Raw genomic sequence first — 26,777 nt, 5'->3', positions numbered from 1 at the left:
TATTTTATTGCAAAGACTAATTACATTGCTGTGTACAAGTCACACTGGGCAGTGTGCTCCTTCATTGAAGTGGTACAAAATACATATGATACAGCCAGTCCCTCCGGTGCCGGTGGGCTGCTGGGGGACGCTGGTGGGAGGGGAGGGGGGTGGTGGCAGGCACGAAGCAGAGGGAAGACCCTGGGGTGCTGATGCCCGAGGGCAGGAGCCAGGCTCTGGGCAGGGTGGGAGGCAGGAGGCTGCCCCTGCGTCAGGGAGCCAGGGGCTCCCATCATGTGCAGCGACGGGCGATGCCACCCGAGGGGAGACGGGGCTGGGAGAGCTCGGTGCTGGCCACACTCACACCCAAGCAGCCTCTTCCCCGCCTGGTGCCAGGAGCCTGCATGCAGCCCAGCGCCTGCTTCCAGCCCCCGCTTCCAGCCCCCGGAGCGTGGCCACGCAGCCTTGCTGCATCCCAGGTGCGGCCCAGGCCCCGCTCCTGGAGCCGGGGAAGGCGCTGCACCCGCCCGGCAGCACGGACAGACCGGGAACAGAGACAGTGTGCTGGAAGGAAGCGCTTTTCAAAAAAAAAAAAAAAAAAAAAAAAAAAAGAGATGGAGCCAGGAGCAAAAAAAGGTCCCCCTTGAGTTAGTGTTTCCTACAGTGATTAAAAGAAGTATCTGCCCCTGCTCGAGCGACTAGTGGTAGAGAAAGAAGGGAGGGGGTGGCCGGCGGGGTCTGCACCCCGCAGGCACGGCAGAGCGACGCTGCTGCTGCCAACGTCCCCCCCAGCAGCCTTAAATACCAGAGCGGGGAGGTGGGGAGCGGAGAGGGACTGGGCTGCAGGGCAGGGGGAGGCTGGATTAGTAAAATGTACAAGTTCGTCTCTTCTATTTACAACCAATAAATATTGAAAAAAAAAAAGAAAACCCCAACAACAAAAACCCCTCAGTAAACTTGTTCTATACAAAAAAAGTCTCATTACTGCTTCTCCCATGGTCAGTGTTTGAAGAAGTCCGGTTAAAGCCCAAGGTGAGTGGCACTTTCTGCAGGTCAGGCAGTGGCAGCCGGGGCACCCCGAGCACCCCAAGCTCTCCAACTCCTCGCCCGCCTGCGCAGACCCAAGGTCTCTATTTACACAAGTTCGGACAGAAATTCGCTCTCCTCCTCCTCCTCGTTAGGCTGGCACAGCGCAAAGCTTCCCCCGCCGGTAGGAGAGACACTGGCGTTTGATCTTTGGTGCAAGTTTGAACGCGGGCGGACAAAGTCCAGCTGGAGGATGCGCTGGATCGGGGAGAGGAGCGAGACCAGGCAGGCTTCCAGTCGTCAAGAGCACGAGGCGTCTGCTCCATCCCGGCACGGACACAGCTCTCCTCCATGGGGCTCCAAGCACCAGTGCAGGGCTGCAGCCTCTCCAGCTCCCCTCCCAGCCCGGGGCGTCCGCGGCTTCTCCCAAGGGAGGGACAGGCAGAGACGCACGGCGGTGGCAATGCCAGTTATCCAGGGGAGGAAGGACGTGGAGGTAAAACAACGCCAGGAAAGCCGGGAAGGAGAGCACCCCGCTACGTGGGAGGCTTTGCAGCCCTGGGGTGATGGCTCGTGCTCCGCTCCTTGCAAACGGCCCCTCTGCAAGTCACCGCTCCCCGGCTCGCTCAGACACAAGGCACCTACGGCAGAGGCGGGCTCCAGCTCTGGGCTGGCCGGCAGCTGGACTAGTGTCGCACCGTGGAAGGTTAAAAAAAAAAAAAAAAAAAGAAAAGAAAATAATAAAAGAGAGATATCCCCCCCGCTGCCTTCCTGTGTAGAAAAAAAGACCTGATTGAAACGGGAGCTTGTGCAGAGAGAGGCGGAGGCCGACACCGGTTGCCAAAGCGCCCCGGCTCTCGGTGCAGGAGGGAGATGCACGGCCGTCCCCCGCGGGCGAGGGTCGCTCCTCTCGCCGTGCCGGGCGGCACAAGGACTGGCCGCAGCCGAGCTCGGAGCAGCCTGCCCCCAAGGCCCCGTCGGTGATGGGTGGCAGTGGGGCTGAGGCTAGAAGATGCCTTTGGCGATCTTCAGGCCTTTCTGCTTCATCCTGGGCAGGGTGGAGCTGGAGCCGTGCTTGATCTTCACCCCCTTGGAGAAGCCCCGCTTCTTGAGCACAAAGTCGTAGTTGGCAGCAGAGTTCATGGCGTAGAAGACGTTGGCGTTGTCAGGGATCTTCAGCTCTGGAAGTGACCAAGGATGGGGGTCAGTCACGCACCCTTTCCCTGAAAGGGGCCCAGAGTGGGGCTGAGAGTTGTCCCCGGGTGCTGGGACCCCTCTTGCTGTCACCTCCCAGCCCAGCTCTGAGCCAGTGCTGCCCCGCACGCCCCAGCACACACCTCTCTCCTCTGAGATGATCTGAACGAGCTCATAGTCTTCAGGCCGGTCCCCATCCAAGTTGTGTTTGGCCATGGCTTTGCGAATAACGACCGGGGTCTTATCCTGGCTCGTCACCTGTGAGCACAAAGCATTATTAACCGGGAGGTGCAATATGCTGCAAAGCCTCCCACCACCGTCTCTCCTCCTGAAACGGGCCATGCCCACAACCGAGCCGGGCGAGCCACCCCTCCCCGGCATCACCGCGGGTGCCCCGTACTAACCAGGATGCTCTTGTACATGTTGCCGTTGTCCACAGCCAGGCTGACGCGGATGATGCAGCAGTCATCGACCTGCTGGTTGTAGAGGGGCAGCGAGAGGGAGGAGTAGCTGGAGATGCCGGAGACCGAGCGCTTGTGGGTGCGGGAGGCCGTCACTGGCGTGGAGGAGACAGAAGAGGACGAGGCACTGCTGGAGCCCGAGCCGATGCCCGATGTATCCAGGGAGGAGAGGGAGGTGGATTCCCAGAACTGGAGGGCAGGGAGGAGAGGGGATGCGGAGGACACAGTGGGTTTAGCTTCTCCATCGGCCACAGACGGGGCGTACCAGCGCTGGGGGAGGGAGGCCAGAGGGATCTCACTGACCTGTGACAATGGGGGACCGACACGACTACAGTCGCCGGAGGCACAAGAGCCCTGCCACGCTGCCGGAGCAGCAAAGGGCAGGGGCCTCCCCAGCCCCAGGGGGTCAGAAACAGCCCCTGGGACCCCCACCCGCTCCCCCCAGCTCCAGCGCCAGGGCAGAGGCAGGGCAGCCCCCGCACGATGGCCGCACCTGCCTCCGGAGGCCTGGACCCCGCAAGCTGCCCCGTACCTTCTTCTCCTGGCAGTCGGGGGACTCGGGGATGAAGCTGATGTTGATCTCCTCCACGTCGGAGCTGCTGGAGCCGGCGGAGGTGACACTCACCGAGTCGGTGGCATCCCCGCTGCACAGGTACTGCCCGCACTTGAGCTGGTCGAAGGATTTCGAGTGGGAGCTGCCGCTGGCGCAGGGCTCGGTGCTCGGCGGCTGCCGGCTGCCAGGAGAGACGTAGGGCAGGTGAGAATTGAGCAGGGCGAGCGCGTTTGGCTGGCAGGACAGCGGCCACCCCAGCCTGGTGCCCTGCAATCCTCAGCCAGAGTCGCCCTGCGCTGGCGCCCGCCTCCACCCCGCATCCCGCCGGGGATGAGCAGACTCACTCGCTCCATCGCTTGATGATGCCCGTGTTTTTCTTTGCCTTCAACGTGTTGCTGGCCGACTCCGACAGCGGCTCAATCTCACACGACAGCCCGTAGCTGGGAGGGGAGAGACGAGGGTTTGAGCTCTCCGTGCCGGCAGGGCGAGGGAGGCAGAGCAGGGAGTGCAGCTCGGGGCAGCTGCTGCTCAGCAGCAGGAGATGAGCGGTGGGACCTCCCCATGCACCGGCAGCAGCACGGCCCCGGACCCCGCTCATGCTCACCTCTCAGCCTCGCTGAGCCGCTCCAGGCTGTGGAACCAGTCCACAAACTGGTCCTCCTGTGTGAAGCTGTAGTTGTTGCAGGCTGACTGAAGCAGCTTGATCTGGGCGATGACTTCAAACTCCTGGAACAAACGGAGGCTGTGAGACCAGATCTATTTGCCAGCCCCAGCCTCTTCCACGAACAGCCCAGCCCCACACACAGAGAGAGAGATACGAAGGACCAGAATCCCCTTCCCCAAAAATGAAAAACATGACAGCAAAAAAGGAGAGGGATCAACTCCAAAGCGACTGGCGCAACCTGGGCTTGCACCAAGCCCTCCTCCCTCCACCCACTGCGCAGCTGCCAGGGCAAAGCTCTCACCTTCCTTCTCTTCTCAAAGTTGATCAGCCCGCCCTGGAATAAAGGAGCCGAATGTCAGTGTGGAGCAGGCAGAAAAAAACCTGCCCCCATCCCTCCCTGCCCCCCGCCTCGCTGCCACTGCAGTGCGGGCATCGCTGCGAGGCAGCGCGAGAGCAGCCCATTTCCAGGGGCTGACAGAGGGGGATGCACAGGGTGCAGTGTCCAGTACAGGACACACAGGGTGCGGTGTCCAGTACAGGACGCACAGGGTGCAGTGTCCAGTACAGGACGCACAGGGTGCAGTGTCCAGTACAGGACGCACAGGGTGCGGTGTCCAGTACAGGACGCACAGGGTGCAGTGTCCAGTACAGGACGCACAGGGTGCAGTGTCCAGTACAGGACGCACAGGGTGCAGTGTCCAGTACAGGACGCATGGGGGACCAGCCCTCCATTTATCAGCCCAGGCTCTGCGGAGGAAGGAGAGGAAGGGGAGGACAGAGATGGAGGTACATACGTCCAGGAAATCCTTCATGGCAGTGTCGAGCATCACCAGGTCCGTGAGGAAGGTACCAAGGTAGGGAATGGTGCCCTGCATCACGCCCTGTGGGGACAGCAAGGGACAGCGGGGTCAGCAGAGAGCTGGGACCAGCCCGGGCAGCCGCCACGGAGGGGGCACGGGAGCAGCCGTGCCAGACTCACCATCTCTCGCTGCTGCTGCTGCCGCTTCTGAGCCCTCTTCGGGTTGATCTCCAAGGTGGCAAATTTGGACGTGCCCTCCTGGATGGTGGGGAGAGGTGGGGATCAGCACGGGTGGGAAACTGCACTAATAGATGAGCTAAAATTCACCCCTGCTTTTGTTGGTACAACTTTCCTTGTAGAGGGAAAGAGGGATGAGGGGAAGAGGAGGAAATCACAGCTGAGCTTGTTCGTGGCTCACAGGGAGGAGAGGCTTAGTGAATAGGAATCGCTGCTCCCGTTTCCAGCTCTGTATAAATAGCTCCTCAATGGGATGTTTTGTTCCCTTTTGCATTCTGTGTCCTCTCAGCTCCCAAACTGGAGCTAGGCTGGGAAGCTGCAGAGAGGCTCCACAGGGAAGCATGTTTTTGCTGCAGCCTTTCATGAACCCTAAAACCCCACCTGAAACCAAGAGGCCTTTGCACCAGGCTGTTAAAATGCAGCTGCCTCTGAGGCATCACCTGGTGCACTGGATCCCATCCCACTGCTTATCTCTGCTTGCTGAATTGCTCTGCAAGCTTCAGGCAATGACGACTTTTGGGTGAAGCAGAAAGCCCAGCCTGACCCGAAACCCCTGCTTGCTCCTCAGACTCAGCAGGCCCTGCCTGCACCCCTGCCTGCAACCCCAGCAGCGCTGCCAGGGCTTTAGCCTGGTGCCTGGAACACCATGGAAACTTCTGCCAGCATCAGCCCGAGCTCCCTGCCAGAGACGGGCAACGCGGGTGCCGCTTCCCCATACCTTGATGAGAAGCTCCCGGCTCAGCGAGTGGTTGTTCTCGTCGGAGAAGATCTCAGAGAGCTCGTGGAAAGTGCGGAAGCTCTCCCTGCTCCGGGAGAAACATGGGGAGAAGTCAGCAATGGTGCCACCCTGGGGCCTCCTCCTTGGGCTCTCTTCTGCTCGCCCAAAGGACCCCTGCAATGCTCACAGCTCTAGCAGGGCCTTGCTGTTTGGGGGTTGTTCCAGGGAGGAGGAGTGATGGTGCTTTTATTTCCTCACCCTCCTTAGGTCCCTGACAGCTTATGCTGGCCCTTGGGTTTCGGGCACACTCCAAGAGGCAAAGCTGGAGCTGAGATGATCCCATCTACACATTCAAGGGCCACAGCCACAGCACAACCTCCCCCTTGAAACCTCCCCGCGGCCACAGGGGCCCAGCAGGCGCTGCGTACCGTAGGACCTCGTCCCAGGTCTTCTTCAGCCGGTGAACGGCGTTGCACTGCAGAGCCGAGAGGATGGCTCGGAGGGAGGAGAAGTTCTTCAGGATGCGGCACTCCTGGGGGCAGACAAGGAGATGACGGGACTCAGCGTTAAAGAAAGCCCAGGGATCTGGTGGGATTTGCACACTGCAAAGCCTCAGCCCTAGGGCCACGGTGGGAGGTGAGCAGGATGGCGAGCTGTCCTACCCGAGCCACTTCGATCCACCGCTCCACCACTTTAGCCCTCTGCTGCGGCTTCAGGGACCGGTCTCCGAGACACGTGGCAATGACACAGTTGGCCACGCTATTGAACTGCGAGACCGTGGCCCGGATGGTGGGCGCCAGGTGCTCTTTGCCCTTCTTGTCTCGCTGCGACCAGATGCAGCCCAGGCAGTGGTAAGGCACCACTTTCTTAAACAGCTCCTGGAAGATAAAGGGATGGAGACAGGTCTCTTTGGGGTCCCTGGGAAGGGAACAGGCCAGGAGGAAAAGGTGGAAGGGAGGAGACAGGCCTGTGCCCAGAGCAGCAGGGAGCACATGGGCAGAGCACCATCGACCCGGCTGTTGAATGAATACTCACAGCATCCATCAGCGTGAACTGTTCTGCCACCATCTCTGGGGAGAAGGAGAGGAAATCCGGCTTCCCGTCCCCGACCCCGTCCTCCTCCACCAGCTGGAAGGTGCAGCCGCCGTGGTCCACAGCTGCGAGAGACGGCGCGAAGCTGAGCACCGCAGCGCTGCCGCGAGCCGGGGCCCACGCCGACCCACGCCAGCCCCCTGCGGACACCCGCATCCCACCTCCCAGGCTCTTAATTCCCATCTGGCTTCCTGCCTCGAGAAACGAGGCTCAGATAAAAGGATAGTCATTTTAAACCTGGACACAAGTGTCTGCAGAGGATTAAAGGCAGATTAGCTAATCCACTTAGAAATCCCACTTCTGGTGCAGCTGGATTAGCTTCCCGGTGTACCTCCATGTAATCGCAGGCAGGGTTTATGGGGGCTCAGCCACGTGGCAAGACCCAAGGTTTTGGAGACCCTCGATGCCAACCAGTAGCACTCTCTCCACCTGCAGCCCCAAACGACCCCCTGCAAGTGGGGAAAGGACCCCACCTTCTGCCTCGGACTCGCTCTGCTCTTGCTGCTGGAACTGGGCCAGCAGGATGCGGGCTCGGCGCTCCAGGTCCGAGCCGGGGATGTTGTGGCACACGTAGGAGATGAGCTGCTTGAGGCAGGCGAAGTCCGGGGGCTTGCGGAAGTCCTCTGAGTACTGGTCCAGCCAGGCGCCCAGGATGGAGGAGATGGTGCTGCGGGGAGGGGGGAAACACAGGCAAACCTGCGTGAGAATTGGGTGCCAGGAGAAACCCGCGTGCACCCTCATGAGCCCCAGGCACCAGGAGCACCCCTGGGACAACACACGCCTTTGTATGACAACCAAAGAGCTATCACCAGAGCCACCCATCTTGTTCACAGCGCAGTCAGACTTACTTCTTCAGCTCCGTCCTCTCGTCCACAGCGTGCCTGGCATGGTCCCCATTCGCCTGCACGTGGAGTTTGCCGTACCTGGTGGGGCAGAGCGAGGAGGCAGTGAGCATCCTGGCCTCAGCTGTGTCTCAGCACTGCCTCTTCTCCCTCCACATCACCCCCAACTCTGCCGGGGGGTCAAGAGGAACTTCTCATGCACTGTCCTGCTCCCCCCCCTCTGCCATGGCCTCTGTGTTATGGGAAGACGAAAGCAGCCAGCACTGGCCAACTTGCAGCAAGGTACCAGCTGGAAGGGCTCCAGTTCACTGGGAAGTTGTGTCCTCCCTGCCCTGCCCCAAAACCTTCATGCTGATGGGATGGGGAGAAGCCCATCAGCCCTCCAAGACATGGCAGCAGAAGAAGCTGGGGCTCTCCTGGCCAAGGGGGCTCAGACACTGGCCACCCCGGCTGTGTTTCGGGGCTCAGGGCAGCCTCACCTGTTAAGCAGCAGGTCCAGCACTTGCTTGGTGGTGGCGAAGGCCCGGTAAGTGCACAGGAAGATGGTGACGTAGGTGGAGTCATTGCCCTTGAAGGCTGAGACCAGGTACTCCACCAGCTTCTCCAAGGTCCCAGCTTTTATCGTCCGCACCTTACACGTCTCGTAGAGGTTTAAGGCCGACTCGTTCTCAAACTGCCGGGACAAGAGCAGAAGTCAGTGAGCTGGATGAAGACGGACATGTTCAAGTGCAATGCAGTCCCACCAGCTTCACAAGCTGCTTTTGGGTCGAGGCTGGGACCATGGACCCCCTACAGCACCTGGGGCTCTCATGATGGGCCTGGGGAAGGGGAAGCCCGGTCTCCTCTGACACCAAATACCAGCAACTCAACTGAGAAGACTTGAGCATTTACGAAATCCCAGGAAAGGCCTCAAGGTTGCCGAAATCTAGATGCAAATAAGGGTTGCCCTGTTTCGCAAAATGGGGCTTCAGATTTTTTCCCCCGTGCCCCTTGCTGCGGGGTAGAGGCCAACGGGTGCTTCCACGTCCCGCTCCCAAATAAATACATGATTCCCAGATAAGGCTTGGAAGGAGGCCCCTGGACAGGAGCGTATGGGGGAGCAAGAAGAGGGCAGGACATGGGCTGGTATCGACCCTGCCATCAGGTCACCATGTCTCTGGCAGGGCAGCATCTGAAAACAGCCCGTGGCAGGAGGCTGGCGGAGCCCCTGGCTTACCCCCAGCCATCGCTGCCCTTTGTTGGCCGTGTGATGGAGCTGCACTTTCCGGAGCGATATGCTGTAGATCACACCATCCTCCAGCTCTTCTCCGATCTCCTGTGTGGAGCTCTGCACGGGAGGACAAGATACACCGTGAGATAAAGAGGGTGAAGCGTGGCAGAGATGCTCTTGTGGGCTCATATGAGGCATCTCGGCAAGCCAAAGGCAACAGCCGGCAGGCAGGGAGAGTCTCCCTTGCCTGCTCAGAAATGCAATCCAGGCGACACCAGTCTTCCTGGCCAGCTTAACCCTGGGCCCACCTGAGCCTGCACACAGGCAGAGCCAAGACTTTGGGAAGCTGCTCTTGGTCTGCTCCGTGCCCCCTGCCTCTGCATCTCAGCCCTTCTGCAAACCCAGGCTGCGCCAGGCGGCGAGGGGGGCAGCGGGCAGCCCACCCCCGTACCCAGCCCTGGCCGCTTCCCCCTCCCCAAGCCTTTGCCTTTCCCGTAAGGTGACATTGCCGCCCGGTCTGACCGTAATCTCGGTAATCTGCCCCTGTGGGAACTGAGCACCTTGGCAATAAACAACAACCGTGAAACCAAGCTGCCCACGAGCTTCGGCAGCGCTGGCCAGGCACACAAGGCAGAAACTCAAGGGGGGAGCTCAAAGCTGGGGGGAACCCCAGGGAGCGGCACTGGGGTGGGCTTGGGCACAGCTGGGACAGGTCCCTGCGCCCCTGGGGACAGGCCCCTCCGGGCCACAGCCCGACCCAGCTATGAGGCTCACATTTCTGCTCTGGGGAGATGGAGACCATCTAAAATTTGGTGAGGGGATGCTTCTTGGGGCAGGTCTCCAGCCGCACACCTGCCCCAGCTCCCCCAGCCCCACATGCCAGCACGGGGCTCCGCGGCGGCTCCAGCCCCACAAGGATAATTCGGTTCCCTCCTCCTCCTCCTCCTCCTCTCTCACCACGCTCTGCTGAGTCAGTGCCTCTCTTAAGACGATTTATCCAGATCCTTTTAAACACCGCGGGGATCTCCCCCGCCCTCCATCCCCCATGCCAAATGGTGGGACACGGTGTAACGCGCGGCAAAACCCACTGCTCAGCAGATGGGGAAAATGCCCAAAAGCAATAAGCCAGTTATCGGGGGAGGTGACCATGCGCCGGGGTGCAGGGGCTCGGGGACAAGTCCCCCCCGCACATCACACTGCTAGCCAGGGGCAGAGCCAGCCCACGGCTTTCCCTGCAATCTGCCTCTCAGGAGCACAAAAAACCTTCCGCAATGGCAACACCGCAGAGCTCGACGGGGAAGAAGCTGGAAGCTGCCGTGGGGTGACCCAGGATGGAGCTCCAGGAGCACCACTGCTCCCTGCAAAAATTCCTCCTCCTCCTCCCAAACCGCTCCCGTCAATGTGAGAACAGCCGTACCCAGGGCCCCGGCTTCAGACGACGCTGCACATCTCAAGAGAGGCTGAGCAGAAAGCGCTGAACACGACCCTGAGCTGACATATCGAACGTGCACCTAGCACGCTCTCTAGCCACCATCCTTTATCATCACCATCACAGCAGCGGTCACTGCGCTGTTATCACACCTTGCTCAACTCCAGTGCTTGTTGTTCGCAAGGAATTAAGGCAGGGAACCACAGCCAGCTCAAAGAGCAAGGGGAAAACTTTTAAAAAGCCTCTCATTCACAGTTGTAATGAATGAGGACAGAGAATCCCCCTGGGCAGGGTTATTTGACTTCTCCCTCGCTTTCTGCTGAACCTGCTCTTCTCACTTCATGCCAGACTATCAAGAGGTTTGGTTTGCGGAAGCTCAAGGGGTTGAGAGGCTCCTAACTTCGGCTGTGCTGTGAACATCAGAAGTCTTTCCCAGGATTCACTGGCTTCCAGACCAACCTTGACAGCACCTGCACAAGGCAGCGGACAGACAGACGTCCTTCTGGACACCTGCGTCAGTCCCCTTCTTGTTCTATGCTCTGGGATAAATCATGGCATAAATTTATGTTCAAGTGTAAAAAGGTCTGAATTTCAAGAATGCAACAGGCACGCACTCACCAGCATGGCGTGCCCTGAGCCTTCCTAGACAGCGTGACATGAAAATACATCTCCCTCCTGTCTCGACAAACCCCCAGGCTGGCAAGGCTGGCTGCAGGGGTAGCGCAGACCTGAGCCCAGCTTCCCCCCGCTTAGCTGGCCCAGGCCCAGGCAGGCTGGCAGCCCCGAGCCCCGGTGGTTGGCACCACCCAGCCTGAACACCGACAGGGGCACCAACAAGCCCCCGAGTCCACCCCAACCCAAACCCTGCTCCTCTGCAGCCCCACGTCACGTCCGTGCCGGGAGCCCCGCCAGAGCGGCCACCCATGACATTGGCCCCGGTGCGGGGAAGACGAAGCCGTTTAAGCACATCAGCAAGGGGAAGGGGAGCCGGTGCGTAGCTAAAGGCACCGGCAGCCGAGAGAGCTGGGCTTCTCCCCCATCACCTCTCCATCTCTCCACCAGAAGTTCACAGGAACGAGGTGCTCCTATGCCAGGCGAGTCACCCCCAACCCCACAAGCAGAGACGCCTTAGCTGGGAATCGGGGGCACCGGCACAACCTCGGGAGAGAGCTGCCGGCACTGCTAAAGCCTCACGTCTGCTCTAGATCAGCCACCTACAGTGATGCTACCTAACTCGATCCCGAGTCAGCCAAGTTGTCCTTCTTCCACCTATAGATGCTGCTTCCAGCAACAAGAAAGAAAAGCTGTAGGAACTCTTCCCAGTTTGTCCACGGAGACCATCAGACCCTGGTGCCCACAGCTACGTGCCGTCCTGCAGAAGCGACAGCAGTAGATGCCTCCTGGGCGTGCAAGCCCGCTGCCCAAGGCGCAGCGACAGAGAAGGGGGATCGCTACCAATGGTGCTTCACATCAGCTCCCCCAGGCTCCCTCCCAGTCTGTATCACCCACCCTGCAGATCAGCCCTACCCTGCGTATCTTCCAGTTATGCTGCCTTTGGGCTGGAGGAAAGCTCTGGGTCCAGCAGGACCAGACTCCTGTACAGTCCAACTCGGAAAAGAGATCTGGCTGGGCAGTTGTAAACCCTGGACACAAATATCAAGAAAAATCAGATGCTTGTTGAGATGCAATTAAATTAATAAAGAAATCAAATCACATGGGAGGACAAAACGTCCCAGGATCAACCCATGAATCATTGGCAGCCTCTGTGCAACTACAGTGGAAACTATTGCCATAACCATGCAGGGGTTTTCACTCCGTATTTCGTGTCACGTGCGGAGGATACACCCATTTTGATGTGCGTAGAAGCAAATTTCATTTCCTTCCTATATTCAAGATTGTCAGATTCATTCATTTTTTGTCTTGCTGACTTGTGCGATATCCCCCAAAGTTCCCCCTTTGCAAACCACACACAAAGTATGCAGCTTCCCAGCGGTCTTCAGCCAGGCTCATGCCAAGAGCCAGGCAAGCTGCTACACTGGTACATTTTAAAATTTGGCTATTTATATTCTGCGTGAGCTTCCTCTTTCCTACCGCTGCTTCTCCAAGATGCTGATTGTGCATTCCGCGCATGTTGGTTAAAAACCAACGAAGCAAAAAGCAGCAGCAGGACAGAGCCAGTGAAGTCCCACTCCAACACCTGCAACCAAATGCACATTTCTCCCTTTGCAGATGAGGAGACACGGGGTGGGAGCAGGGCTGGGAGAGACACAAAACCTTGAACTGTGGCTTACGTACATGCTGGCCACCAAGGATTCTGCAATCCTAAGTCTGGCACTCACACCAGTTCCCTCCAGGACTTCCAGAGAGTCAATCAAAGATGAACATCTTCAACCAAAGATGAACGCCTCCCTCTTGGGAGCTGGACTCGATGATCCTTATGGGTCCCTTCCAACTTGAGATATTCTATGATTCTGTGAAAATGGTCTCAAAAGAGCTTTGACAAACAAGTGCTGGTACGTATTGCTGCAACAGCTACTGCTCCCCGTTGCCTGCCCTATGCATCTGCTGGAGTTTCTGCCCCTCGTAGCAGAAGGGAACACGAGTCGGGCCTCGGCCGGTACAACCACAGCGCAGCACCCACGTGCAAACCCTCCTGCACCAGCGGTTCAACCTAAATAACTGAGCACCGCGCTGCAGCAGAGATACAGGTGAACATCCCTTCCGCTTACTGCGTCGCGCTGGTAGAAGAGACGCGGCCAACAGGCCCAGGCAGCACTTTAAACCGCTGCAACAAGATTCAGCAAAGCTTTTCGTGAAGGCACTAACTTTGAGTACGTTGATGGCTATGGCATTTGCACCTTCCACCAAACTCACACCAAAGGGACTCAGCACCCCAGAAAATGAGTTCCAACATATTTCAAACTGGGCACAAAAAAGGGAAGATGAAGAAAATGAACATTTGACCATGATTTCTCCAGCTCAGTGTGCAATCCTGCTCCTCTCCACGAGCAGGAAAAAGGCCTCTCTATGGAGGGGCACAAGGAAAAACCACATGTTTAACTTCGGGGTATCAGACGCCCAATTCTGCAGAGTTGGAGGCTTTTGCAAAAGCAGCCGTAAGTGAACTCTGCAGGAGTTCATCCCCTGAAATATGAAACTGGAGGTCCGCACCAGATGGCTTGCCTGGTTTTAGAGACCGCCTCTTCCAACTGCAGATAGCCCCGGGCTGCGTGAGCAACCAGCTCCCCACCGTAGTTCAAAGCGTTTGTGACTACACCAGGGAGGAATTCCTGCTCCGTGCAATAAACTCTTCTACTCTCTAGTGAATGTTCTAGTACACGGCACGGCGTTGAACCCCACGTCTTCACACGGAGGTTTAATAACGAGCTCTAAGACGTAGCCAAGGTTCACAAGCCTGGAGGAAGGGCTGTGGTGTGAGGGACCCTCGCAGGAGCCAGGCAGAGAGCAGCAGGGAATCTGCCTGCGTCTCTCCTCGTCGGCTGAAGGGAGGGGAAAATGCAAAAGCCAAACAGCAAAGCAAAATATTGGCTAGGGATCTGCATTTTCGAAAGTGTTTGAGATCAGTCACAAAGGTGGTTTTAGTAAGATAGGAGTAAAGTATAGGATTAAGTGTGAGTGTGACAGCATCCCTGCACGTTACACACAGACAATTACCCAACAATTACTAGGTCTTAAGAGCTCTGGTCCCACGTGCCCCTGGGTTAGCACATTGGCCTCCAAAGACACAAAATAATGAACTGTTATTGGAAAAAGGTATTAATTTCAGCACACGTGGAAGAGGCAAAACTGCTTAAAGTGCTTTTACCGATGCTGCCTGGACAACAGCTGGTTTAAAGATCAAGATGTTCGTGCTACTCTGTTCCCTTTCAGCTGGGCTACACGAAATGCCTCTTCCACAGGCAGGTAAAACACAGCACCCAGAGTTTCTTTGCACCACGATTTCCAAGGACCGCTGCTACCAGCCACAAGAGAGAAGCAGATGCTAACCCTGCCCATGGCACATCCCCGCATCGGGAACCTGTGCCGGTTGGGAATTAACAGTGTCCCCTGGCTAAAGAGACAAGAGAAGGCAGAGCTGAGCCTCAGAGACATCACCAAGAGTTTCTTGTTGAAGCTCCATGTTTGCACAAGTTCAAAAGGACTTGACGAAAGCTGGTAAAGCCAGAAACAGAAAGTGGGGGTTTGGTTTTTACAATCCCCAGTCTCTTCTCAGAATAATCCCTTCCCACCAGCAACGGGAAATGGGCCTTTTCGGAAACAAAAGAAACCTGCTTCACCAAGGACCACGTCCTCCACGCTTGACACAAGCCCCGAGTTAAGTTTCGTTTCACTCCCGGGAGCGAATCCCGAACCCATGCAACGAACAGCAGCGACTCTGGGGCCTCTTATGTAAACCGAAGCGTACGACATCATGTAAAAGGAAATACGAAAAAAGCCACCCCCATCTAGTGAAAGGAAAACAACTACAGTTCCGTGAACCAAAGATAAAGACCGCAAAAGCAGAAGTACCCTCTGTCCTACCCATCCAAAATAAGCACACGCAGCACAACACCCTTCCTCGTGGGGACTTCCAGGCAAAAAAGCCCCGCACTGGATGTTCCCCGCGGCTCCGCCGGTCGGGATCGTCCCATCCGCCCCTCGCACTCATCGGCGGTTTCCTTCCCCCAGCTGCGCTCAGGATGGCTACAGAGACTGCCCAAAGCTGGCGAGGAAACTGCCGAATATCCCCCGTGTTCGGGGAAAGGAAAGGTGCCCCGTGCTGGCGTCTGCCTGCCCTCGGTGACCCATGGCACGGGCTTTGGTGTAGGAGCCCCCGGGAGGGCAGGAGCATTCTTGCTCCCAAACACCATCCCAGCAATGACCGTGGTGGCACTGGGGTACAGTGGTTTTTGCTGGCCACGGGCAGGTCGATCTCCTGCCGTCTCCGTTCTCCCTGAGCCATGTTCCCGCTGCTGCTGATGGAGCTCGAGTCCCCCGCCACGGCTCGGCTGCCCCCAGCCCCTGCCCCGGGCGCTGCTCCCCGCACAGAGATGTTGGGCAGATGGACATGTCTCCTTCGGGTTTTCGACGCTCTCTGCCTGCCTGCTCAGAGCTGCCTCTGACCAGGACCCATTCCAACAGCCCATTAAAAAATAACAACAAAGGAGGAAACAGGAAAAGAAGATAAAAAGGGCCAGAAGCTAAACTTAAACCCACTGTGAAAAGGGGGTGTTTTTGCCAGGACACCAAGGCAGTGGCGACAGCTGAGAGCCTGTTCTCGCCCCATCAGCCGCTGGGCTCGGCAGCTGGGCTTTCCTGACACCCTTAGCTCTGCTTTTGCTCTGCTTCAGGTGTTTGTTTCAGCATGGAAAGCTTCACCCAGCACCCACAGGGAACAGCCCCAGGGCCATGCATCACCCAGCACCATGCGCTCCCGGGGAGCTGGATGGGGCAGAGGGAGGGGGCACAACACCCCATATCTGCCTCTTGTGGGGATTTTATACCTCCTCCCTCGGGGTCTGGGGCTCCCCGAGACCGACAGCAGGTCTGATCCTGTGTCTGCAGCCCAGAGGGGTTAGAGACAATATTCAAAGGCAGCCTTCTCCACCCTCATGGCTTAGAAAGAAGAGAAAGCAGCGGCTGGGGATCAGTTACAAAGGCATCTTGTGACTTGCACGCAGTGAGTCAGTGGCTGGAGCGAGGATTAGGAGCTCAGCGCTTGGGTCCAGAAACGAGACAGAGCAGATACACAGGATTCCTCCCCGACTCGCTTTTGTTCTGCTTTTAAAGAAAACTAAGAGCCTTCCCACACATAGAAACTTTTTCGCTCTTGTTATGGTCTGGAAATCAAGAGTCAAAAGATCTGCAAAGTCGCTCCGTGTCCATTCCATCCCGCCCCGGCCTCCAAGGGGGAGGATCGGGCCCCCTGAGGCAGGGGTGATGCAGGTGCTGGGGGATCAGCCTTGCCACGGGGGCTCCCCAGGGAAGAGCAAACTCCATCTGCAGCTGGCAGAGCCCGGGACACCAGGGATGACTGCTTAACTCCAAACCCTGGGTTTCCTACACCCAGGAGTACATGAAGACCACCAGCACCTCTACCTAGACATTTGCATCCTATGTGAAAACGCCACCAAAGCAGGACTCCCCTCAGGGTCCCGACCAGGGGACGTGCCGGGAAGGGCTCCCTTCGCAGGCTGCTGAAGGTTAGAAGAAGACTGAGTGCAGCAGGTTTTGCTTCCTCTCTGAGTTGATGGAAAAAACATCCCGCCGACACAGCAGTTCTAGCTCTTGCTCCACAGTCCTTAGCTTTGTGTTCGTGATCGCTTTGGCGTGCATTTCGGCAGCATCCATGCTCAGCGCCAACGCCTACGCAGAGTCAGGCTTGCATACGAGGGACGCAGCTGGCCTTCGCTTACAGAGCAACTGCTCCGCTACAAACTCGCCTAGAGCCCGGAGGGGAATCACTGGAAGTGAAACCAGAACGGCACGACCGGTGACAACGGGTGTATAAAAAATTAATATGTATTGCTCTATAAGGGTAAATAAAGATTGAGTGGTTCATAGTAAGTCATTTCAGCTCAGAACAAAGGTCTGTGTTTCACCAAGATGGAACAGAAAAATCTGCAAAAACCGTAACAGAAACAAGTTGAGAAATTATTTGGTGTGTGTACAGTAGCACCTGTAAGTCACATGCAACATGACAGCTCTGTAACGCCTTGTTCAAATGCAAAGAAAAACAGGGTGTGTGTCCCAAAGAGATTACAGTTCAAGCCTGATCTAATGTTTCTCTGTTGATTCCACTGCTGAAACAGGGCCCTGTCGCACCAAGCGGGTTATTTCTGCGGCAGCGAGAACTGCTGTATGTATTTGGAAAGGGACGGTGACCAGGTTGGCGTTCGGAGCTGACGTACCTTGAAACCGAGCGGTATGCTCATTCCTGAAATGTCAGTTGTGTCTTAACGCACGTGAACCGGAACAGACAGACTTGTTCGCTGGTGCGACGCCAGGGCAACGCTTGCCCCTTGTGCGCATCAGCATTTGCAAGCTAGTGTGTTCACCTATCCCAAAAGTCAAGTCTTCACATTCTCGGAGACACGAAGCCTTGAATACTTCTCCTGCTCTCAGCTCATAGTCCATGGGCCAGTCCAGATAGCCAAAAAATTAATTTTAAGAAGTATTAGCTGCTCCTAAACCAGCTTCTTTTGTCAAACCTCCCCCTTGGCCCCAGCATGTACCTGACCTGCACGAACGAAGATCACACCTGGGCACACACCCGCGGCACAAGCAAGGCACGCGGGATATGCAGAAAGGGCAACGCAACGATGACAGCTCCCGCGACTGCCAGGCGTAAAACACCAGCCCAGACCCAGGAAGCGGCTTTCAGCCCCCCTCGCCATGCTGAACCATCCCACTGGCCCCACGCCGACGCTCCCAGGGAGCTTCGCCACACACCATTCCCGAGCAGCCTGGATAAGCCGTAAATGACTGCCTATGCAGTAACCCACCTGCTGCAGCTTGCAGAGGGGAAAAAGAAACCAAAGTCCTTTCTTTCTGCAATTTTAAAGGTGCACAGATTGGGGTGGACAAATTGGAGGCTGTCCAAAAGCCACAGCCCTGTCTGGCTGCAGTCTGGCTTACGGTAACTGTGCCATCACCCTTCGTTTCAATTTGATCAAGGTTATTTCAATTTAGCTCAGACACATCCTTAGCTTAGATAAGCTGAACCAAAATAAGCCCTCGTGAAATAAATGTGTCCACCCATGTGTTTACACTGCCTTACGTCAACTTACTTTCCCTCCATTAAAGCTGGTGAGATTGAAGCGTGGGCAAAGCCGACAAGCCCAGACCTCTTGGGCCCCCCTCCCCAAAATCCCGTCGCCCCAGCCTGCGCAGAGGAGGATGCCCGGGGGGCTCCGGATGCCCCCGGTCCGCCCTGACCCCAGAGCAGGGCAGGCTCGGGTGCTCTCCCAGCCCGGCTCAATGCCGTCACTGTGCTCCTCGGGGCTGGAGAGGGGCTCGCGGTGCCGGTGGCGCAGGGACGGCCTCGCCGGATGGCTCGCTCTTTGTGTGCGTGTCTGCATCAGGGTGACCCAGTAAACAGCTGAAGCAGAGAAAATGCAGGAACAATCCAGCGCAGGGAGGCAGCGAGGGGCTGCGGTGAAAGGACGGGAAGAATAAATGCGAGCCTTTGTTCTCCGGCCGTGCCCCTCGCGCCCGACTCCCACCCCGGCCGGGATGACGTAGGACGCCTCCATTTGCTGCCGGCGTGCTTCCCCGGCCGCCCTGCGCGGATGTCCAGGCTGAGCCCATCTCGTCCCAGCCTCCTCCTGACACCCGCAGCCCCAGCGTGTCCCATCGCATCCCAGCTGCAGGACTCAGGCCATCCCCTTTGCTCCCAGGAACGGCTGCTGCGGGCTGATCCCGGAGAGATTTTCCTCTTGGATAGTCCCCCCCTACTTGTTCCCCTCCCTGGGGTGCCCGTGGGAAGCTGGAAGGGGGAAGAGCAAGCACTTTTGCTTTGTAATCAGGAAAATCTCACCTTCAGAGCATTACTTAAATAGGTGTCGACGAGGCAGTAGGTGCTATATAAGCAGGTACAGAGGCAGGAGTCAACAAGCCAACACCTGGGGGGCCTGCAATCAGGATGCTCACTCAACTAAGTCTGATTTCCACAGCTGAAACAACCAAGAGCTTAAGTTTAATTGGCACCTTTGGGGAGAAAACAACTGAAAAAAAAAAATTAAAAAAAGATCCAGCTGTTGTCAAGTGCCTGAACACGCACACCGGGAGCCCAAGCAGCGAGGTTTGGACCCGGGCCCTGCCCCGAGCGCTGGGTGTGCCAGCTCCTGCGCATCCAGAGGGTGGAGGGTGGAGAGCGGCTGCGGTAGGAGGAACGTGGGTGTCGGCAGGGCGCGGGCAGCCGGGGCGGTGGGATGAATTCCCTCCTCGGACCCTCAGCCCTGCACTTGCAGGTGTGGGTCCTGCCGTGGACTGAGTCCGAGCATCAGCCAGAGCGGGACCTGCCGGCAGCCATCCCTCCATCCCTCCGTCAGCTCACAGCCAGCCCCCCGGGGGTAGCAGGGAGAGAGCGGGCAGCTTCACGCAGGGTTGCTCCACTTTCCCACCTACCCTGATTCAGCACACACTTTTGGGACTATGTTTTCTCCCACCGCTTCAGACACAGCCTTTTTGCAGCGATGGCTGATGACGAAGGCGTACCAGCGTCTGCAGCAGCACACCTGCGTCTGCTCGGGGACACCGGGATTTCAACCCGGCACTGGGTCACCGCAGGCATTTGCAGGCAAGCATTCCCTCCCGTTACTAGAGCTCTTTCATGGCAGGTAAAGCACCACACAAGTAAGCCCGTTCCTCCTGGCCACGGCACTTTGGCGAGCCAGTACGGGCACGCTCCCACCCTGACTTGTCTGTTCCTGCCACCCTGCCCCTTCATCCCCTGGGACTACCAGCACGCCTGCAGCTCACCCTCCCATTTAAAATTATTTTGGGGGATAAACCCTGGGATACCCAAAAAGCTAATGTGCACAATGACCACGGGGCAGCATCAGCGCGAAGAGGGCAGAGGTGCCCACCTTCCTTCCCTGCCTCCTTTCCTTTGACATTACCTCGACTAAGACAGGTCAAGCCTCCAACAGGCCCATCCTCCTAGAGCTGAGTTTTGCTGAGGAACATGCTGAAATCCATGGGAATGAGGACTGGGAGAGATGGATTTTGTGGGATACCCCCCCCCCCCCCCAAGCACCTCAGGGAATAAGTGTTTGTTATGACACTGGTGTGAGCCATAGCTACGCCATGAGTCAGCCCCGGCGCGCTGCGCGGGAGGGACCCGCCTGGCCCGTCTTCATGTCGTTCTCACTGTTGCAACCGGGACTGAATCTAGTAAACCGCATTGTCTAGAAACCCAGTAATCACAGTGACGGTCACCAGCAACGGGCACCGCCGCCGCATTGCTCAGCACGGGGATCCGGCCAAGGGGCTCTGACCGGCAGAACTGCAGTTGGGACCAAACATCCATTAAAAAAAATAATCAAAAGCAAACAAATAGCAACATTTGGAGAAAAGCTGGGCTGCTTAAAATGATAAACCAAACCAAGCAGTAGCCTTGCTCTGAAAAGTCTGCAGTGATCGTTGGGGTCGCAGCATGGGAGGAATGGGGGTGACACCATTAGCCCCAGTTCATACCCCCCGTCCTCCAGCTCCCGCAGCTCACCGGCTCTGCTGCTGCTCCCGTACATGGAGCCAGACCTCGCCAGCAGCAGGCCACCAGCTGAGCCTTTTAGGCAACTGTCTTCGAAGAAAATCCCTGGGGTTTTGGCCTAAACTGGAAGGTGAGGTCCTGAAGCCCCCGACCACACGAAGGTCTGTGCTTCAGCATCCTTGTTCACGTCCTACAGCTGAGTTTTTGCCCTGCCAGTCTCGGGCAACATGCTTTGCTTTGCCCAGCTTGGCTAAACGATGGTTTCCTGAAGTTAGTTCCAACTCTTAAGAAGCCAACCCAAACCAAACACATCATTTCGCAAACGAAAACGCCGGCTCGAGCGGTGAGCCCAGCGCAGGCTCTCAGCTTGCGAGTCTCCATGGAGACCCGACCACTGCAAAGAGCAGGGAAAGGCTGCGTGGTTTTGCTCCATCACATGAAAAGAAGTTCTGGTAAGACGGGTAGCGAGCCCTTTGAAAAGCAGGTTTCCACGCAGGCCTGCTGTTTGTTAAAGTGTGGTTAGCAGAAAGACAAGCCACTCTAAAAATAATGCCTCAGCATTCCAGATGAAGTTGCCTCCGATGAGTTTCCTCTCTAATCTGCTCCGTTTGCAAGTCAAAACAACTTTTTTCCTGCCCTGTCAGCTCTGAGGGCTCGGCTGGTGCCTGGCAGCTGGAGCCATCTCCGTCCTGCCTCCACCGACCCCGGGCACCCAGCGCCCCACATGCGGAGCGGGAGGATGCCCTTCCCCGTCCCAGCACGTTCCTGACGGCAGGGCTGATCGAAATCCAGCTGCGTAATGAAAACAAACTTGCTGCTGTCAAGCCGTGCAAGTGAAACGGGCCACGCGTGTGCCTGATCTCCCCTGACACTGAGCTGTCACATAACTCCTGAGCCCCAGCTATGTTAGAGAGAAACTCGCAGCGATTATCTAATGTACAGGCTCTGCCCCATAAGAACCTGTACCAACGTAGCACCTGCCCGGAATGTAACCAAAGACTTTAGAGATTATTTGCATAACATTATTAAAAACAAAACAAACAAAATCACATGGAGAGAGACAGAGGCTTTAGGTGCTGCAGAGCTGCCACTTCATTGCACCGAAGGAGACCAGTGTTTTGCTCGCTGCAGCCCACGTGGCATGGCCCATGCAGAGATTTAGGAAAGGACTTTCCTGGCGCCTCTGGGAGAGCTGTTCCCGGTGTTAAGAGAACAAAGGGCCCATCCACAAAAGCCCTTCTGCAAACGCCAGATTACATATGTGAGCAAAGACACTCCTGCGCTCGCCCGCAGCGTGCACCCAGAGCGGGCTCGCCGTGCAGCACCCTCGCACCTCTGCCGCTGCTCCGATCCCCTCCCCGCGTCTCCATTCAGGCGGCCAAGGGGCGAGGCAGAGCCTCCGGGGAGCAGCTGGGATGATTCCATGCCGGAGCTCAGCACTCCCTTTCCCTAACGACGCGGGAGCAAAGTCCAAATGCATCTTTATTGGAGCTCCGCGAGCCAGGCGGGCTGGGGCTGCGGCGATGTCCGGGTGAGCCCTCACACGGGGACAGGAACGAGACCAACCAACAACCGAAGTAGCCGAACAGCTCAATTCTTCCCCTGCTGCCAGTTCTCCCAGGCAGGCACGCTCCAGCCCGAGGCTGCGATATAGTTTCAGTGTGATGCTTAAACAGGTCTCCCTGGGCACCAAGTCCCTCCTGGCCAGAGCCCTCGTGCCGGCCTCCCCCTTCAGCCTACAGATGCTTCTCGCTGCAAATGAAGGCCCCCCGAGCCCCGCGGCAAGCCACACGCATTCTGGACAGGCTGCGGATGCTGCTGTTGGGTCTAACCCAGCACCACACACACTAACCACATGGGATGAACAGGCTAATCTGTGGAGGCTCTGAGTCCCGCAACTCAATTCTTTCTCCCCAAGGCCCAAGTGATGCTCAAATCGCAACCTCCCCCATCCAGACCCCGCAGGTGCCATCCCACCAAAGCAATGCACAAACTCGGACCCGCCACGAGCTGCGCTGGAGCCCCCCGGGCCCCCCGCCAGCAGCTCGGCCAGCTTTGTATCCAAATCCTGCTCCTTAGCAACGACATTTTTTTCCCCCCTCTTGCTGGGTCCGTGGGAGATGAAGAAATATCCGAGAACTGAAACAGCCCTGCTGCAAGTATGTATTTAAGTAAGAGGAACACGTCCGCTCAAAAGCCAGTCACTAGCAGCTCTGGAGATAACGGCGTTAGAGAAAGTACAAGCAGGGGATACCCAGCCTTTAAATGTGGTCTAGAGTGACCTAAATAAACTCTCTGCTCCTTCAATTACACACCCCCCGGGGGACAGAGCGGCTGGCAATTAGAGAGCCGGAAAGGGTGATGGAGGAGCCGCTAGTGGTGAAGCCCTTCCTATGGCCGGACCAACTCAGGTGGCCTTAAAGCCAGCCGTGCCCTGGCCCTAACTGTGGGGTGGTCACAGCCAGCCCCCCAGCTCCGAAACAGTGGTGCCGGCTGAGCGAGACCCATCCCCACAGGCACAGCTGGCCTGACGCTCCTTTTGCTCATCCCACCCCAAACCTGGGCACACAGAAGCATGGAAATCCTCCGAGATTGCATTTAGTCGCCCCTGCCCAGTAATCCCACCTCGATAGCTAGAAAATAGATGGCTGTAGCAGAGCAACGGTGTGACCTGGGGGGCCTGGGGCACCCCGAGCTGCAGCACGGGACCTCCTGCCTGCCCCGCTGCAGGGAGCCCCGGGAGCGAAGCCGGGGCGCGGGGGTGCCGGGGATAATAAATAAAGATTTCCATTTCCAGGGCTGCCAGTCTGGTACTAAATCCACTAAAACCTCAGCGAGATCCCAGTACCGGAGGGTTTCCCACCCCTATGGAAACATGGCATAGCAGCCTTCGAGTAACATGATCCTTACACAAACATTTAGAAACCTCTCTCCAGCTTCTAACCATATCAAATAATAATAAAAAAAAATCCCTCCCACCTCTGTTATTCCCATCCTGCAGCAGCCACCAACAATCAGCATCTCAGCCTGCTCCTGGCCTCACCGCCTGCTCCAAACCCTTCTGGAGGGGGGCCAGAAGGTAGGTCCCCATCCAAGAAATACCAACAGATGATGTTCATCTGGCAAATTGCAAGGGGCATATCAGGTTGTGCCTGGGGGAGAAGAACAGGCCGAGAGAAAAGGATCTTCTTCCAAAGGCACCATAGGAAGCTAAAAGAAAATGGCTTTTAAGAAATATCTTTGCCCCTCCCTTGTCTCCTTCCCAGCTGTAAAGAACAAGCACTGATCTCCAAGGCATCTGGGCTGAGCAATTCAAGTTTTAAAGGATGTGTTTAGCAACTGAAAATCTCCTAATTGTTCTGAAAACAAATAGAGCCAGAACAGCAAGGACACAAGCTTTTTTGATATGTGTCAGCCCAGCCACTTGTCTAGAGGTTCAGCAAGTTGGTCTCATGACAGTTGCAGTCTGTGCCATCTGCAGTGGTGTTCACAGCAGGCTTGTCCGGCAAGGACCAGGAGGAGGGCCACCAAATTCACTTTGTGGCTGCCACTGGACAGGAAGGATTGACACTGATTTGGGATGGATTGGAACTGGAAAGCTCAAAGCAAAAGGTCTGCAAAGCTGCTCTGTCGATCTCTCGCTTGAGACAGTTCAAATTTTCCATTCCCTGTGGTTAAAATCACAGCGAGAACACTCGGCAGCACGTGGCCACGAGACCTCGAGTAGGACCTCGAAGCGATGCCTGGGTGATCGACACCATTGCTGCAGGACACAGGCAAAGGTCTGCCCTGCCGACATCCGCGGGCGCTCAGCCGAGGAGCGGAAAACGAGATCCGCATTCCCTGCAACCTGCCTAGCAGCTTTCCAGGGATCCTCTATTCCCTGTGGGACCAGACTATCCACCCCATAAGCTGGCACAGCTCCATCGAAACCAGCTCTGTCCCAGCGCAGGGGACACGCCGAGCCCGGGAAGCACAACACCCTTTGGCGGAGGTGGCAACCCCAGGCTCCCTCCGCGGACCTGGGGACCGGCAGCAGCGCTGCGGGGCTGTTAACGGGGGTTAGCAAAACACTGAAGGTCTCCAGGGGTTTTCTTATTCAAATAATCTGCCTTCTCCTCCCAGCGTGCATCTTGCAGAGTAACTCTACCCGAGGATTATAACCACACCAGGCTGCTGCCAGGACAGTTGTCACAACACCGACAATCTTATTTTTTTTTCCTTTCCCCAGTTGCGCACTAATGCCGGCAGGCACAACCGCCCGGCGGGGCTCAGCGAGCAACGTGGAGGCCCTCGCACGGGAACACACTAGAGCTTAGCGGCTCTCCGAGCATCTCCAAGCTGCTTGGGAGGCAGCGGGTCACCACACACCGCTCTGGGATGCACCTTTTCTTGTAAATGGATGGCACAGAGAAAGGAGGAATCTGTCTGCAAGTTGTTTGGGGCTGGGAGGAAAGCGCAAGCCATCAGATGCCGGGACCGTGCTCTGACCATTATGCAGCACGGATCCACGTACAGCCCAGAGCAGAAATCTGGGCAAAGACGACTTCAGAGGAGGTCTGGCGAGCAGTCGTCTCTCCGCTGTGCTCAGGTGAGCCGGGGCTTGCTCAGGGCCAGCATGGGCCATGCAGAGCCGCCCTCAGCCCCAGTGACTTTTCCTTTGCAGCCCCCATCACCCGGGACGCTGGCAGACCCTCTCCTGAGCTCCAGAGCCTCCTCCGGCCGGGGTGCCCGGGGGCTCGCACGTCCCAGGCAGCCTCTCCCCTGGGGTAAGGGCAGCACGCCGCATCACCCCCTTTTCCTCCCCGCTCCTCTTGCTCTCCCCTGCCAAAAGCGCGGCCCCTCGGCCTCCCGGAGCGCGGAGGGCCGGCGAGGCTGGACTTCCTGCCAGGCATAACACGAACCAGATGATGTACTCCAAACAATGTCAGTACGCCCACCCCCAGGAGAGAGAAGCAGGGAGGGGAAAGCGGGGGGAAAAATAAGCTGGACAGAGCTTTCATGAACTCCGGGCAGAGCCGATGAGCTCCTGCCACCAGGCCAGAGGTGAACCAATACAGCCGGAGCCTGAGATTATCCCTTCCCGTCCGTGGCTGACCAAGACTTTCCATCGCGGGCTACGGGGTAGATCGTTTAGCGCTGGGAGAAGGAGCCATCACCCCCCGAAACGCTGGCCGCCCTCCCCGGATATCTGCACAGCAACTCAGGAGGTTTTAGTGGCGATTCCCCCCCTCCGCCACCCTCCTCCAGCGGGAAGCATCCAGAGCCGAGAAGCACATCTGCAGCTGGCTCTAAATCCCAGCAAAGCCAGACTTGCTGACCCTTGCTGATATTAACCCCCGCACCACCAGCACGCCAGCGCAGGCCAGCGCGCAGGGCTCGGACGCTGCCCTGAAAGCACCACCTCTGAAGGCCAAAACCTTCCTCCCGCTGAGCTTCTCCTAACACACTGTTTGCTCGGAATCAATGACATTCCCGGCACGTCGAAGATGATCATCCATCATCTGTGCCAAAAGGCACAGCTCTGACTCAGATTATTTCGGGTGCCTCCGCACGCAACTGCCATCAACAAACCACTCAGACCGAGATCTCCAGGGGACCAGTCCGACTCTGAACTGCCTGAGGTTGAACGCAAAGAAGCACAAATATTTTGCATCCTCCAGCAAAGTCCTCCCGATGCCTGTAACCTTCCCAGAGGACACTTTTGTGGTTTGGACAAGCCTAGAGCCTTTACGAGCAGCTCAGATCTGAGCAGGCTCCTGCCTCCGGCAGCCAGAGTCTCAAATAAAATATTAAAAGCCCCCGGTTTTAGCAATCTGTCCCCTTCCCTGGTTGTCTTGAGGGAGAGCATCTCTCTGGTTTTTCCCAGCAGAGAGCCTGGCAGCCTGCCTGCCAGTCAATGGCACAGGGACACCGAGCAAGAAAACCAAGCAGGGGCACCCGTTTATTAAATAAAATGGAACAGCGCTACGTGTAGCAGACCGCCCGCAGCCATCCCCTTCCCAAACTTGGGCCGGCTTTGGCCAGGCCGCCAGCGAGGCGGAGAACCCCAAACTGCCGAGGAGCGTGCGCCGGGGCCCGCTCCGCGCTCCCACCCTGCAGCGGGCTGAGCCCCCCCCCCCAACTCATCGCAGCAGTGACCCCCCCCCCCCCCCATCCCATCCCCGCACTCACCTCCAGCGGCGGCAGGTCGGGGTCGAGCTGGGTGAAGCTGTGCAGCACCACGGGGCTGTTCTCCCCGGCCACCTCCAACCTGACGCCGCCCCAGAGGCTCCGCGCCCGCCGGCAGCCCTCGAACATCCTCTCGGGGGCGGGCGCGGCGGCATGGTGCGGCGGGGCCCGCCGGCGGCTCACCAT

The 26,777-nt window shown here is 57.4% G+C and overlaps 1 protein-coding gene across 3 annotated transcripts; it reads right to left on the bottom strand.

The window, feature by feature from the left end:
* Positions 1–7: 7 nt before the first annotated feature.
* RALGDS (ral guanine nucleotide dissociation stimulator) lies at positions 8–26,777 on the bottom strand (the record flags this gene model as incomplete). Of its 3 annotated transcripts, none has more annotated exons than XM_082327323.1 (18): positions 8–2,186; positions 2,343–2,457; positions 2,604–2,963; positions 3,193–3,394; positions 3,558–3,653; positions 3,818–3,939; positions 4,179–4,211; positions 4,672–4,758; positions 4,857–4,934; positions 5,632–5,716; positions 6,060–6,163; positions 6,294–6,509; positions 6,667–6,788; positions 7,197–7,390; positions 7,572–7,646; positions 8,045–8,238; positions 8,782–8,892; positions 26,595–26,777. In XM_082327323.1, 18 exons carry the CDS (start codon positions 26,775–26,777, stop codon positions 2,011–2,013), a joined length of 2,553 nt encoding a protein of 850 aa, XP_082183449.1. In that variant the 3' UTR covers positions 8–2,010. The 3 variants fall into 3 exon arrangements, with proteins under 3 accessions (XP_082183449.1, XP_082183450.1, XP_082183451.1); XM_082327324.1 differs by having other exon boundaries at positions 2,604–2,930; positions 26,595–26,763; XM_082327325.1 differs by having other exon boundaries at positions 2,604–2,849; positions 26,595–26,763.

The sequence above is a fragment of the Platalea leucorodia genome, assembly GCF_965183815.1.
Source record: "Platalea leucorodia genome assembly, chromosome: 15".
NCBI lineage: Eukaryota > Metazoa > Chordata > Aves > Pelecaniformes > Threskiornithidae > Platalea > Platalea leucorodia.
Note: the sequence above shows the minus strand (reverse complement) of the source record. Positions and strands in the feature narration are given on the sequence as shown.